At 42.0% G+C, this 16,929-nt stretch overlaps 1 protein-coding gene across 3 annotated transcripts in view; it reads right to left on the bottom strand.

Annotated features, from left to right (window-relative positions):
- Nucleotides 1–16,929, bottom strand: part of gpm6ab (glycoprotein M6Ab) — a 104,304-nt gene that overhangs the window by 42,211 nt on the left and 45,164 nt on the right. For 2 of the 3 annotated variants that reach the window (XM_056271720.1, XM_056271722.1), the window contains exon 1: nt 10,080–10,227. The exons of the other annotated variant lie outside the window; for it this stretch is intronic. In XM_056271720.1, the coding sequence (XP_056127695.1) occupies nt 10,080–10,116 (37 nt within the window). In that variant the 5' untranslated portion in view covers nt 10,117–10,227. Of the gene's footprint in view, nt 1–10,079; nt 10,228–16,929 lie in introns of those variants that run through there. 3 annotated transcript variants of the gene reach the window in all.

A 16,929-nucleotide genomic window follows, 5' to 3' on the forward strand; every position in this document is an offset into this window, starting at 1 on the left:
AAGAAATAGCAAGTAGAAACAAAGTTTTTAGTGTAAGCAACTTTTCTGAAACCACTTCAATAGGCTCGAAGGAAGCCAAGGCCAGACCCTCAAGTACAATGGCCAAATACCAAGCCGGGGCTCTAGAGTGCAGTGCAGGCCTCAGCCTCAATGTGCCGCGGAGAAAACGATAAATAAGAGGATCTCTCCCAAGAGAAGTAGCCCCCAGAGGGGTGCGATAAGCATATAAAGCCGCTACATACACCTTTAAGGTGGAAGGAGATAATCTTGAAGGAAATCAAGAACTGAACCAACCGGGCAGTTAACAGGATTCAAATTACATTCTCCACACCAGGTAGAGAAAAATTTCCATCTCAATGCATAAAGTTTTCTCGTGGAGGTAGCTCTGGATTGAAGGATGAGAGACCGGATTCTATGAGCTGGGCCCCCTCAGAGGCCAGGCCCACAGTTTCCACAACTCTGGGTGAGGGTGAAATATCGTGCCCCCTGCTTGGAACAGCAGGTACCTCCAGACAGGAATCTCTATCGGAGAGACGTCCTTAAAGGACACTAGGCTTGAGAACCACACTCGGGCCGGACAGTGTGGGGCTACTAATAATAGATGAGCCCCTTCCTGGCGAACCCTCTCCAGAACTCCCGGGAGCATTGATACTGGGGGAAAAGTGTACAGGTGTAGCGACTCCTGCACAATCGCATCCAGTCCGAGAGGAGCTGGATATGTGAGGGAGAACCAAAGCAGACAATGGGTTGTATCGGATGATGCGAAAAGATTGACTTGAGCTTGACCATAGTTCTCCCATAGGAGCTCCACCACCTCGGGGTGAAGTCTCCACTCCCCAGGCCTCAGCCCCTGCCTTGACAGGATATCTGCTCCCACATTCAGATGCCCTGGAATATATACTCCCCTGACAGTAACTTCCCCTGGGCCCATAGGAGGATCTGATGAGCCAGTTTGCATAATAATCGAGACCTCAGACCCCCCTGATGGTTGATGTAGGAGACCACCGATGTGTTGTCCGTGCGGACAAGCAAATGGTGGCCTCTCAGGTCTGGCAGGAAGTATTTGAGTGCATGATATACCACCATCATTTCTAGCCGATTTATGTGCCAAGAAAACTGATGGTCCTGCCAGAGACCTGTCGCTGAGCGGCCACCCATGCCCCCAATCCTGTGAGGGAAGCATCCGTTGATAGCGTTACGCATCGACAAGAAGCCCCCAACACTGTGCCCTGGGCGAGGAACCAAGGCATCGCCGCGTGACCTTGATCTTGCGGAACGGATTTCCCCTCAGAGAAAACCCCTTGGTCCTGAGCCACCACTGCAGGGGACTCATGTACAGAAGGCCAAAAGTAATTACGTTGGACGCAGCTGCCATGAGACCCAACAGTCTCTGAAACTGTTTCACAGTGAATGACTGGCCTAATTTTACCCCTTTTACGGCTGTGAGAATCACAGAAATACGTGCTGGAGACAATCGTGCTTGTAACGTTGTCGAATCCCACACCACCCCTAGAAAAGTGGTCCTCTGAGCTGGGAGGAGAACACTCTTCTTGGCGTTTAGCCGCAACCCCAACATCTTTATGCGAGACAGAACGACATCTCGATGCCGAACTGCCATCTGCTCAGATTGAGCTAGGATCAACCAGTCGTCGATATAATTTAATACGCAAATGCCTTGGAGTTTTAGAGGAGCCAGAACTGCATCCACACATTTTGTAAAGGTGTGGGGTGATAAACCTAGGCCGAACGGAAGAACCCGATATTGGTATGCTTCGCCCTCGAAAGCAAACCTGAGGAACTTCCTGTGATGAGGATGGATAGATACATGGAAGTAGGGATCGACCGATATGGATTTTTTAGTGCCGATACCGATTTTTCCCCATCAGCCTTAGCCGATGACCGATACGGGCTGCCGATTTTCTTGAGCCGATATTTGGAGCCGATACATTTTGCTCCCTCAATTTACATCATAAAAATGACATGATGTTAACAAATCTTACAGGTCTCAATTTAATAAAAGTAACATTCATTTAACGTAAAAAAATCTATATTTAACAAATAGTAAAAACATGTGAGGTAGAACAAGAACAAGTAGATAAACAATATTTAACAAATAGTAAAAACATGAGGTAGAACAAAAAAAAGTTCACTGCTGAAAATAAATATTTAAGCATAAATAAAATAATTACACTATTGCACACAGTAGCAACCAGCATAATAAAGTGCACAGAGCACACTGTACTTCATTTTAAAAGTAACGAACTATTTACTGCCATGGTTTAAATTTTTCTACATAAAATAAAATGAGCATGTCTAGTCTCTAATATCACTGCGATGGCGAGGGAGACACACACCACAAGCGTCCAAACCTCAGCCAGGTGGTCGCAAAAAGCACGGAACAACGTTGGTATTACTTAATCCTATGACCAGTGTTCGTAACAGCTACCGTACGCATACTAGGGCTGTCAAAATTGCTCAAATGGCGTTTGTATATTCCCTCTAAAAAACATATTTGAGCATATCGTCGTGCATTTGGTCAATGACGCGCATTACGTCAATAACAGGACAAATTAATACAAAGAGACATAACTACTAGTATTAAGTAGCTTATTTGAGTTTAAACATATTTGACAACGCATTACTACAAAAAAAAACGAGTAAATCAACTAATGGCCAAGACCGCAGAGCTCGCTCTGGCTCGCCCGGACTCTCTCTCTCTCTCGCACTCACCCTCACGCTCTCCGCGCATACCGGTTTAAATGAACAACAACAAACAAATGTTGAGTGCTGATCAAGAGTTTTGTCCAAGCAATTTAAGGTATATAGCAGGCTTCATTCAGTGATTGAAACAAATACATTAATTGAAGTTTCACAGTACATAGAACCGACACTGAGCGCTCCGAGCGAGCTGTGCTGTGGTAACGTTAGTCTGCTACCGCGGGCGTGTTTTTCCACATTCGAATATTAATTTTCACCTTCAAAATTCAGTTTTTTTTAAACTATTCGAATATATATTCGTATTTAGAATATTCATTGACAGCCCTAATGCATACTGAACGGATAGCCTACAGCTATTTGCAGCTCCCTTAATACAATGGCAAGCAAGCAGTTTTATAGACGAGTCATTCGCGTTTTCCATTTGGACCCACAAACTTGCTTAGCTATATAGTTGCAACCACATAACAGTTATAAAGCAACGTGTTTCCATTTTCAAAGTGTTTGACAATATTTCAGCAGTCAAACAGTTAAAAGATGCTTTGAAAGTTTAAAAGTTACCGTTATCTTGAAGCGCAGGTTGCACTCTGCTAGTGGGGGAGGGACAGTGCAGGGTCTGCACGTGAACTGCAGCGTCTCCAGCAGCACAGAGCTGCCTGTGGACGCCTGTCTATAAATAATGCCGGGAAAAAACTATCGGCGAACGCAGCAGCCGCGTATCGGCCGATTCCGATACACGTAAAAACCGCAAATATCGGCCCGATATATCGGCCGGCCGATATATCGGTCGATCACTACATGGAAGTAAGCGTCCTTCAAGTCTATTGACACAATCTGTTTGAGTGTAAGCATTTTGAACTTGAGCTTTTGAACTCTGCTGTTTAAAAGACGCAGATCTAGAATAGGACGCAACCCACCACCCTTTTTTGGAACGATGAAGTAACGGCTGTAAAACCCTGACTCTCTACTGGGAGGAGGAACCCTTTCTATAGCCCCTTTTCGCAGAAGCGTCAGTACTTCCTGCTCCATAACCAGAGCCTGCTCTGGCTCCACCACTGTGGGAAGGACCCCTTGAAATCTGGGTGGTCGAGAACTGAACTGAATTGTGTAACCCTTTTCTATTATATGCAGGACCCACTGAGAAATATTTGGCAGTAGTTTCCACGCTGCTAGAAATTCTACTAAGGGTACCAGTCTCTCGAGACTGGCCTCTGGATTTTGTTGAACAGTCACTTTGGTGCCCTGAAGCGGCGAACCGGCAGGGAACAACCGATGTGGCAACGCTACGACTCTCCTCAGAGAATCACTCCCCAGAGGGCGCCGAGGAGAAACGATATCTCGAAATTGTCCATCCCTGGAGGGGACCACCCTCAGAAGTCTGACACCATTGGCGTCAGGACTTCTTAGTCCAAGCCTTCTTGGAGATGACAGTCCTCAGATCTTGCCTACCCCTAGTTGACCTGGACAGCGACCACCACCCAGGTTCCCCCGTTTGTGGAGGAGCCCTGCACTCTGTGCTGTGAGGAGCTTGTAGCCGGACGAGACTGCTCAGATTTAATATTTATTATCAGCCCAGCAGTCTCGGGGACATCGAAATGTCGAGGAAGAAACCTCTGGAATGCTGCTGTTTGCTTTTTTGTTTCTTGAAACCTATCAACGACACAATTTATAATGTCGCCGAACAGACTTGAAGGTGAAAGCGGGGCGTCCAGAAGAACAGACCTATCTTTATCTTTTATATCAGAAAGATTTAACCAGAGATGACGCTCCGTGGCCACCAGGGCTGCCATAGACTGGCCCACTGATTTGGCCGTCTCCTTGGTGGCCCGGAGAAACAGGTCTGTTGCGCAATGCAATTCTCGAATTGCGTCTGCGCTGACTTCCTTACGTTCATCGATGTCCTTCAGCAGATCAGCCTGGTATGCCTGCAATATAGACACAGTGTGCAGGCATGATGCAGCCTGACCTGCTGCTGAATAAGCTTTACCCACCAGCGTGGAAGTAGATTTAAAGGCTTGGTGGGTAGCGTCAGGGCTTTTAATGATGACGCTGACTCAGGGGAGAGATAGCTCGCAAGCGTCTCTTCCACCCGAGGCACCGCCAGATAACCACAATCAGAAACACCCATAACATTACTATAGACCTTATTCGCAAACACCGGAAGTAGCTAACCGCGGCCATATTGTTGACATGAGATCTGTCCTGCTGCCCCTAACCGCGCGCAGATTTGAGTTGAGGGGAGCAGTAGCCTGGCTTCATCTCGTCGGTATCAAGAGAAGATAATGCTATTATTTGATGTGGGTCCACACCAATCAAGCTTAAGTAAAGATCCGTCCTTATTGCCACTTTGCCAGCCGTAACTTATCCGGATGTTTATAACGATCTCGTTCATACAGTATCCGTATACAAACTACAATGCACCTCAACAAGGCAACATAATGAACGACACTTGTCTCATTCGTGGAGGTGGAAAAACAAGTTCTTTGTGACATGCAAGATTTGTTGTATTAAAATGTAAATGCAAAAGAAAAGGCATGAGAGTCGGTTGTTTTTGTCAATTTTAAGTTTTCATTTAAAATGTTTGCGATTTTAATATAAGTACATGGTTACATATTTGACCACTTGCTTGAGCAACTTAATATATAGAAGTAATGCATGGAATAATTGGCTTACGTTGTTAAAATAGTGAGTATGTGTTAAAATAAAAATAGTGAGTACCGGGGTGTTTGTGGTACAGCCGCGGATCAGTTACGCACTGCAAATGCAGCATATAAAGCACTGTAGCGCGTCCTGCTTCTGTAGCAGCTAACGTTACCGTATACGCACCGCACACGCATTGCACACGGATTATGTGTGAAACCTGTGGTAAAAGGATGGGAACAGACTTTTCTGTGGTGAGTTGGCTGAAAGTTTAGCCTATTTATCCTAGCTAGCCTCTCCTGCGCTGGCTCAACTCTGTCTCCTTCCCTTCACGTTTTCTGACAGTCGGTAACTTATCGCAATCACAAAAACTAACTCTGGGGTTCTTATTGCTGTTGTTAGAACAGCCGTGTATTACACAACACACCATCACGCTGTTTAAAAAAAAAATACAGTGATAATACACCGACGCTGCCTCGCTTGTCAATTGACAGACTGACAGTTGCCGTGGTTTCTATGTCAACAATATGGCCGCCGCAAACATTGATGACGCAGATCGAATAACATCTATAGTTGAACACGTACCAAACCGTCCTCCTCGAAAAACGCCTGGCCGGAGCAGAGTGTCCTCACGGACATTCTCTCGCGATGCTCACAGTCAGCTCCCTCGAGAACTGACTCGGCATGCTCCACTCCCAAACAAGCAACACAAAGCTGATGTGTGTCCCCACCAGTGATGAAACGAGGGCAGGGAACAGCACAACGCTTAAATTCTTGCTTGCTCGCCATGATATAATATATATATATATATATATATATATATATATATTGTGAACTTGACAGACAACAATAAATAGACAAGGACTGAAACAGAGAGCGCTTGCTGAAGGCACAGAAGCTGACGCGATCTGTTTTCAGGGGCGCTTCCTGGTCTATGACATCACCCGCCCATGACGTCTCGCTCTTCCATTGGACTGATTATACACGTGCTTCACGACACAATCACACAGGGGTGTTCCCACAGCGTAACTACACAGCGGGAGTTCCCTTGATAGGGGACATCACATAGACATATAAACTACATTAAAAACTTGATTTTCACCACAGAGGGACTTTAAACGGAAAGCATCTCATAAATGACCACAAACCTGAAAAATAAAGGCAAGGACATTTTTTCAATTTATTTTCCAAGCATTTTATGATTAAAAAATATATAATTTAAAACATATTTTAAAATGATTGAACTGAGAATGTATTAATTTCCATGTCTTGTCCAGGGTTGGAAATCTATTTGGAATTCCCCATGACTGTAGGATCCCTGACAGATTAATTCATGAATTTCACCTTTCTAACTAAACCTGTAAAATCAATAAAGCCGAACAAAAGCTTTGATTCAGATACTTGGCCTCTATTATGTTGTAAGCAGTGGCTGCCATGCTCGTTGAAAACAGCTTTAGGACACTCTGATCAAGCTTATTGGCTTGATTACACTAGTGTTCATCAAAATCATTTAAATGTATTTCACACATACTGAAATGGATGTAGTGTCAGTTTAATAGCTTTAAGGCACTAATAGATGCACACTGCTAGGTTGTTTCAAGAAGAGAATAGTATGTCACAAGGCACTATTAACTCATTCTTGTTACAGTTTTTTGAGTGCCCTGAAAAATAAATGTAGTATGCAATAATAATCTAAAAGGCTAAAAAGCAAACAGGTTTGACTGAAGCATCCAACAGGCGCACAATATAATGAAACATGAAATGTTTCAACTGAAACAGCCCAGGACATCAATCAAAGAGTTTCTATCCCAGAGGACATCATTTATCAAGAGGCAGGAAGAAGTGACATATTTCGAATGAGCACACAGAGCTATCATATTTTTGAAGTGGCAAAGAAAAAGCAACAAAAGATCAATAACAGAGAATCTCATTCTGAATCCATACTTCAAGATACTTCATATCTTGAATGAAGTATCTAAACTTCAAAGTCCTTTTTTTTTCTGTCAATAATTATCTTTCTGAAAGTGAAAACAAATCTTCAGTTCTATGACATCATGTCTTTAAAAAAAAACAAGCAAACACATTTTTGAAAAGTCAGTATCTGCATAATGTTTTTCGTTTTTCGAGTACTTCCTCAGAATCTGTTGGAACATTAACATACACTCCGGTTTAAATACACCCTAGATTATTTAAAGCAATGAACCTTGGGCCATCTATGATCATCAACATCAGGACAACACAAAATTATTTTTCTTAGGAGAACATAAAAAGAAATTCAAGACTGAAATTCTCTCAAAACTGCACTCAAATGCCATATTTATATCATAACAGAGAGCTATTGGAGATCCTGTTCTGACTGACACTGTGACCTATTCACTAAGACCTTATGAAACATGATTTATCCAATCTGCTGCTTCACAACAATGCCTAAATAATGTTAGTAAGCATATGAATCCGCAAATCAAAGCGCAGAGAATTGATTTTCCCTTCTACATTAGAGTCTATGCAGTTAATGAGAGTGTTTGAATGATGGCTGCGGAGAAAGAATGAGTATTTAATTTTGCTATGCACTGTAGCATGTCCCAAGAGCAAGATCAGCACAGTTTCCATCTAAAAACTGCCTGCAGGTCAAGCAGAGGCTTAATCTATGCACTCATAGGAGTGTAATTACTTTTTTTGATTTATGACTTCAAGAAGTTTTGTATCCAATACCAATGATGCAATGGTTCTAATGATATGCTACAGTGGTACAATTCTACATTTCAATGAAAATCATATTATGGCCATGGTTTCAGTCTCAACAAACCATGCACACACATAGGCTACAGTACAGACACAAAAACTCATAATTATATCCATTGGAAGTGCATGGCTTGGTGTGGTGACGGTAGCTTATCTTGCTGATCCACTTATGGACACTAAAGATGAAAATTAATCCAGAGCACTCTCCCATCTGCTGAAGATGAATGATTTATCTATCTTAACCCCCAAAACCAGCCAGTTTTTGTCTAATGAAATCTTTATATCCACAGCCAGGTCTACTCCTCTTAATTCCTTTGCCAGTTCCTTCTCTCTTGCCACCCCATAACTACTTCAACACACTAATTATTAAATGATATCTTTATTCCCAGTGAGAACAAGACATTAAGAAGGAAGAGACCATCAGCAATGAGGACTGGAAATTCATTCACAGAGAGAGAGAGAGAGAGAGAGAGAGAGAGAGAGAGAGAGAGAGAGAGAGAGAGAGAGAGAGAGAGAGAGAGAGAGAGAGAGAGAGAGAGAGAGAGAGAGAGAGAGAGAGAGAGAGAGAGAGAGAGAGAGCTGGACTGGGTCTGAGAGAATCCCCCACTGTCCGTCCCCATGGGCAGTCTTTAAACACTGTTATTGCGAAGTGGTTCCTCACATGAGTGAAGTGGAAATAATTGATTTTCACAGGAAATGCTGAAGGACTGCACATCTGTTGAGCAGCTTCTGTAGGCTGTATGTGTAAAGCATTTCATTGTGGGTGTTCACATTGACAGCCAAGACCAGCATCGGCAGAAACCAACGCACATTCTATTTAAAGTCTATGTGAATTGAATTTAAACTCTCTCATATCAAGCCTTACCGAACCTAGATTGTTCAGACACATGGCATTTTGATCAACAGCTGGTCAGTTTGTTTTCTGAGGCGAGTTACAAGGCAGAGGTATGCAGTATGGGTTAAAAAGAGATAATTCTGCATGCTCAGTGACGCCCTGATTTCTTTTCTCTCTTGCCCCAGCCTCTTTCTCTCTCTCTCTCTCAATCAGAAGTGGGTCAGTTATGGCAGTGCCGTTACTTAAAGAGAACTGCGGTTGCTCATATAGAACCATTTAGATGACACATATCCACTCATGCCATAGCAACCGGCCTTATTCTTTTAACTCCCCACAGCCCCACCTTATATTTGCCACCCATTTTTTTTCCAGCACGTCCAACTACAGCAATAATATAAAAATGAAACAAGAGAGTGGGCGTGTGAGTGGGAGAGACATTGTGGGGGGCATATTTAAGACTAAACAAAGCATCTGCATCAGAAAAATCTGAAACCTCCTCTCACCTGTACATAAACTTAGTGCATTTTTAATAAATCCAAAACATTCCTGCATTTAGCATGTTCTCATAACTCATACTTAATACATGCAGCAAGGCGCCCTCTTCCACATGCCTCCCAAGCCAAACACATCACAAAAGCTGCAGCTTTAAATCATATGAAAGTGGCGTGTATGTTTACGCAAAGTCATGATGTCATGTTGGTTTAAGAGACAAAGGCGGCGAACAGCCACACTAATCTAATCTGACCCGAGTGTATAATGGCTGAATTGTGGTAATAACCAGAGCAGCCCAATGGTAGAAAGAAAGATAGAAAGAGCGGGAGAAAGAAAAGAGAGCGGTGACAAATCCTCATTATTCATTAAGACAAGCACAAAACGCATGAGACAAACGAGCGCACTGACAATGGTAATTTCCATAGACCGAGCAGTGCATTTGAAACCCCACCAGCCGCAATTAACAGAACCACTGATCTTTATCAAAATCACTGCAAATTGAGCTGCAGCCTTTAAAAATACAAGTAATGAAACGTCAAAAAATTAATCATTGGCAGTAACCATCAATAGTCTTAACACGTATGCTGCATTAACACTAAGACAAGCGCGCGTGATGTAAAATGGGGAGATGGAAGGGAAAGCAATATAACAATACCTTTCTGTGTCTGTCCCTCTTCCATGTTCTCTTCCATGGTGGTTCAAAGCGCGATTATAGAAGTGGATGAAATGTAGCAAATGCCTGTAGCGGTGAAGTGGATGAGCGACTGTGCGCGCGGTGGCGAGATTGAGCGCGTGTGTGTGTGTGCGTGCGTGCGTGCAGTGGCTTTGTAAGGGACTCCTCTTCTTCACCGCAGATATCACTCAACACGATCTTCAGCTGTCTCTCTCAAACGCTGTCCATTTCCAAAGAAAACATGCGGGTTATCAAATCGGGATATCATTTCCAAATTTTCCTTTCGCTGGCTTCAGACTAGAGACACGTGATTATCTTTAGGATTGTTGATTCTGATAATGAGAGATTTGAGACACTTTAAACATTGGTAATGCAGGTATTTTGAACAACTGAGCTATATTATATAGCGCTGATGAAAAATGCACCGCATTGAAAACAAATCCCCGCACTAACAGATGGATGGGTGTATCCTAGAAACCAGCAGGGCCCCCCTCCCTTCATCATGAACACTCCAACATACACGCACGCACGCGCGCGCACACACACACACACACACACACACACACACACACACACACACACACACACACACACACACACACACACACACACACACACACACACACACACACACACACACACACACACACACACACACACACACACACACACACACACACATACCGTGTTCTCTCTGTCTTCATGTGGACAGAAGTGTGTGTTTATTTGACTGCATGGCTTATAGATACATTTCATCTATCCTGAAATGAAATTAGTATATTTTTAACTTGATGGGTTCAAACTATAGGAAAGATTTCCGCTTTCCAACGGAGGCAATTGTTTTGTCTGTGTACCCCACAACATAAATAAAGCTCATGCCTTTATTGATACTAAATCAGAAATGTGTTATTTTTTTACTTAATATCATCACTGATAATGCCCATTGTTACAATTATGTTGTGTTACAGCATGACAACTTTATCTCACATTTATTTTTTTTAAATAGTAGCCTGCCATTAATAGCAGCAGCATTAATCAGATATTAGGTTCTTGACATTTTTTTAATCTCATTAAAAAATGCATTAACAAAAACAAAAACACTGCATTATCACTCACTCACTCACTTACTACCCCTAAAACCACCTTTCTTCAGACCATACCTCGTAAGTCAATGTGTGTGTGTGTGTGTGTGTGTGTGTGTGTGTGTGTGTGTGTGTGTGTGTGTGTGTGTGTGTGTGTGTGTGTGGATTTGTAGAGATAACATGAACCTAACTGGCAAAGATTATTGTACAATTTGATTGTCACAGTAGCAAATACATGTTATGTTAATCACAATGATGAAAATGTAATTAAAATATTACAAATGACACAATACAGTAGACAAGTCATGATGTATCATGGCACAGCAGTGGGTTTTTGATGTCACCTCCAGGCTCCAGCTGTTCTGATCCGTGTCAATGACACTCACACTAGCAGTTTGAAACCAACAACCGAACAACTGTTGTCACAATGCTGCCAACAGCTCTTAGAACGTCTCGGTTACGTATGTAACCTTAGTCCCCCGAAGAGGGAACGAGATGCTGCGTTGAAACGCTGTGGGGACTGCCTGTGTGATTGCGTTGTGATTAGAGCCGAGGTCAAGGTCATAGAATCTCACGAATGTGTGCGGTGAGGACCAGCCTGTCACATCACAAACATCTTGGAGAGAAACTCCTGACAATAATGCTTTGGAGCAGCCATACTGCTAGTAGAGTGGGCCCGTACAGTCAAAAGTGAAGGCAGACCGGCCGACACATAAGCAAGTGAGATGGCCTCGACCACCCACTTGCTTATCCTCTGCTTAGATGCTGGGCATCCCTTTCTGGGTGACCCAAAGCAAATGAACAACTGTTCAGATTTCCTCCACAGGACAGCTCTGTGGACATCTAAGGCCTAAGCATCTAAGGCCCTAACTGGGCAGAGCAGATTTAGGAAACTGGTTACAAGAGGGTGTCTCCTCAAAGACATAACACGTAAACGGACGTGGTAAGAAGCTAAGGCCGCCACATACACCTTTAGTGTGGAGGGGGATAACCTTACGGAGAAGCGCTCCTGCAGGAACTCCAGCACTGCACCCACTGGGCAGTTAACTGGGTCCAGCTGGTGCTCTCCGCACCAGGAAGTGCATAATCTCCACTTCAAAGGCGTAGAGTTTCCTCATGGAGGGAGCTCTGGAGTGGAGGATGGTCTCAACAATCTCGGTTGAAAGACCTGAACTCATGAGCTGTGCCCCCTCAGAGGCCAAGCCCACAGTTTCCACAATTCTGGGCGGGGGGTGAAGGATCAACCCGTGTTGTCAGTATGAACAAAAACATGATGGCCTCTCAGGTCTGGGAAGAAGTTTTTCAGAGCTTGAAACATATATACTACAGGTGAAAACTCCTGCCTAGCAACTTCTAAAGACAGACAAAAAACAGACACAGATTCAACCACACAGAGCGCTTGCTAAAGACACAGAAGCTGACATTGTTTGGTTCAGGTGTGCTTTCTAGTTTCCTGGTCGATGACTTCAACCGCCTATGATGTTTCGTCACGCCATTGGACTGATTCCATAAGTGCCTCACGATGCAATCACGCAGGGGCGTTCATACAGTGTTTCGACGCAGCGCAAGTTCCTACAGCAACAAGAAAGAGCTCTAAGGTGGAAATAAAGCAACTGGGCCAACCCATAACCCTCTATGGTATGCATTATGTTTTAACCAATCAATATTATTTTCAAATAGCTTACAAATGGGGCGGGGCGGGGCATGGGGTTACTTTGGGAAACGTTGCTATGTGCAAAATGGTGTAAAAAGTAGTTTTTCTTTTCTATTAAAATTAACTTTTTTCTTTGAAATTTATAGATGTAGGCCTATATACTTGGAACTCATGCAAACCAAAAATAAGTAGATCCGTATCATTTAATCTATCATTCCCAATCATTTGGCTAACTCATCACATGGAAGAGGTAACATATTATTGCTAAAAATATTGCTGTTTTAATTCAGTAAAAAAAAAAAAACATTTTATTTATACATAAATACATACAACTATACTACAATAGTTCAAATGAATAAATAACTGCAATCGTATTGTTGATGCTAGCATCTATAAAAAAAAAAAATCCTAATGGGGAAATACATTACTGCAATTCCACTGTTTATCCATAGTGGTACAGCGTTGCCATATGGAAACCTTAATATTTTCTCAATTTACAGTAAAACTATGTTAGACAAAGTTGATTTGTGAATAAAAATATAACATTTACTTATCAAAGATGCTGCAAAAAAATCCCCCTTGAGAAGAGATGTTTTGAAACGAGGTTAATATAGAGCAATTTCTGGAGCACTTCAACAGGTGTCATCCGTGTGAGGGTGGTACAGAGAGTTTTGGAGGGATCAATCATTTGACTTAAAACAGCACACCTACCTTAAGGCCTGCCCTTTTAATTTCCATTGAGCAATAGGACTATATACACTCACCGGCCACTTTATTAGGTACACCTGTCCAACTGCTCGTTAACACTTAATTTCTAAGCAGCCAATCACATGGCGGCAACTCAGTGCATTTAGGCATGTAGACATGGTCAAGACAATCTCCTGCAGTTCAAACCGAGCATCAGTATGGGGAAGAAAGGTGATTTGAGTGACTTTGAACGTGGCATGATTGTTGGTGCCAGAAGGGCTGGTCTGAGTATTTCAGAAACTGCTAATCTACTGGGATTTTCACGCACAACCATCTCTAGGGTTTACAGAGAATGGTCCGAAAAAGAAAAAACATCCAGTGAGCGGCAGTTCTGTGGGCGGAAATGCCTTGTTGATGCCAGAGGTCAGAGGAGAATGGCCAGACTGGTTCGAGCTGATAGAAGGGCAACAGTGACTGAAATAACCACTCGTTACAACCGAGGTATGCAGCAAAGCATTTGTGAAGCCACAACACGCACAACCTTGAGGCGGATGGGCTACAACAGCAGAAGACTCCACCGGGTACCACTCATCTCCACTACAAATAGGAAAAAGAGGCTACAATTTGCAAGAGCTCACCAAAATTGAACAGTTGAAGACTGGAAAAATGTTGCCTGGTCTGATGAGTCTCGATTTCTGTTGAGACATTCAGATGTTAGAGTCAGAATTTGGCGTAAACAGAATGAGAACATGGAACCATCATGCCTTGTTACCACTGTGCAGGCTGGTGGTGGTGGTGTAATGGTGTGGGGGATGTTTTCCTGGCACACTTTAGGCCCCTTAGTGCCAATTGGGCATCGTTTAAATGCCACGGCCTACCTGAGCATTGTTTCTGACCATGTCCATCCCTTTATGGCCACCATGTACCCATCCTCTGATGGCTACTTCCACCATGTCACAAAGCTCTAATCATTTCAAATTGGTTTCTTGAACATGACAATGAGTTCACTGTACTAAAATGGCCTCCACAGTCACCAGATCTCAACCCAATAGAGCATCTTTGGGATGTGGTGGAACGGGAGATTCGCATCATGGATGTGCAGCCGACAAATCTGCGGCAACTGTGTGATGCCATCATGTCAATATGGACCAAACTCCCTGAGGAATGCTTCCAGCACCTTGTTGAGTCTATGCCACGAAGAATTGAGGCAGTTCTGAAGGCAAAAGGGGGTCCAACCCGTTACTAGCATGGCCGGTGAGTGGCCGGTGAGTGTATATATATATAATATATATATATATATATATATATATATATATATATATATATATATATATATATATATCAAGGAAATGAATGTTTACAGCGTATCACTTTATGGTATGGCGTACAATGCCATTCAAAGTGATATGGAAATAATTGAGAATATTCTCAGGCAATGACACTCAGTTAAAGACTATAATGTTGCCTTCACCCTTTCCACTTTAATTCCCATTAACAATTTATTTAAGTGGCACGGAATTTCCAACACATTTGATATGACTAAGCACTTGTACACTTATACTCACACTAAGCACTTATACTTACACATAACATTACTTCCCTCATAGTTCACTTAATCAATGTTGTACAGTAATTCCACTTTACCACACAACCAGCCATTTGCTTACTGATTGGCTGAAATTTTCACAAGGTATGAGTCACACATTGCAATATCAAAGCGTGACATTATATTCCTGTGAAAATGTGCCTCGCTAATGCTTCAGATGTGGTAATTGTTTGTGAATTGAACTGTTTTGAATGCTATTTGCAATTAGTTTATAAGAACTTCAATTTACTGATGTATGCAAAGCATCTGAAAAAAACACGATTTATTTAAAATGTATTTTTAAATACATATATGCATTGTGATTGTAATATTTCTCTTTTAAAAACTAAAACAGTTCAAAGTAAACACATGATGTTACAGGAGAGTCAAAAAAGGGTGCTAGGCAAGTCATTAACATGGACTGTGGTACATGCTGCCAGCTGGCTTTAGTTCTAACTAGATTAGCTGAAATGCCTTGTTATCATAAAATTATTTCTCCAAACTGCAGTTAGTGCTGAGAATCAAATAAATGTGCTGTGTGTACTTTTCTGAAGTTAATTGGGCTTTCCTTCCTTGTCAAAGCTCAATAAAGTGATTCATTATCTTCAGTTAACTTACAACACTGGCCTGCAAATAAAACAATTGTTTAAATCTCTGTTAAATCAAAATTAGGCCTAAGTAATCTATAACAATTAAGCTTATTTGACAAAAGGGCATTCAACTGATGGCATGTATGTTCTTGTTGAGGTGTAGTAATCACTGATAATGCATCACCACATCTGCAATTGCTACATTGATTACATCTGACTGTAGAGAATGCCTTTCTTCAGGAAGATCGCTGCTTATGATATACTGCTGTCACCAGCCGTCGGTCTAAATGTCACAGCATGCAATGAGATTGATGTAGAGAGACCATCTTACAGTTATGCCATTCTCTGAGCTCCAATGCATTACATGTGCATTATCACAACTCCTGTAACATCAAAACCTTGTGTCTTCCAAATGCATCCAGACACATTTACATAATTTTCCATATTTTGGTAAACTAATTTAGTTGATTTTTATTTGCAAATAAATATGTCCCCTATGTGAAAGTGTGTTTTTATAATAGGCACATTTATTACAAATAAAATGCCTTAAACTTCGAAACTGACTCATTTAGTGATTTTCGGGATTAATTTTGCAAAAATTGCAGCGGCAAGTTCTTCTCCGGGTATATTTCAACTAGCTTTGAACATCTGAATTTGGTCTCCTGCTGCTGAACAGCATTTTCACAGTAATAGGTTCACTGTAGCTATTGTTTGATGTAGTTTAAAAGCTCTCCCATCCCTGCAAAGGACCTCAACATCTTTGACAGTAATTGGGTTCTTGGTCTCCTCGATGACCAAGACCTTGCTGTTTTGGATTAATTCAAAAGTAAGCTGTGGGAACAGTCTTGGGGTTTTCAAATCTTCCAATGTTTGGCATTTGAAGCCACTTTTTACTCTTGGAAATTTTCATTTCATGCCTTTTATATGGACAGGTGTATGCCTTTAAATTTTTTTTTTTCCAACCAGATAAATGTCATAGGTGGCAAACAGTCAAAGATATACATTGCAGCTCAAATGATGCAAAATTAACCAAATCAAACCAAAACAAAACATCTTATAAATGCAAATATTGCTATCTATTTATATTCAATACCATGTTATTGTTCATATATACACACTTGAACATAACATATTAGTTAATTATAGTATATGTTGAATAATTCAATCAAATAAACCGCAAAAAGTGTGAAAGACGAGTATCAAAAGGACAAGTGGCTTCTTGAGTGTTTTTAAT

The sequence above is a fragment of the Rhinichthys klamathensis genome, unplaced genomic scaffold (assembly GCF_029890125.1).
Source record: "Rhinichthys klamathensis goyatoka isolate OS25496 unplaced genomic scaffold, OSU_Roscu_1.1 h1tg000325l_1, whole genome shotgun sequence".
NCBI classification, from domain to species: Eukaryota; Metazoa; Chordata; class Actinopteri; order Cypriniformes; family Leuciscidae; genus Rhinichthys; species Rhinichthys klamathensis.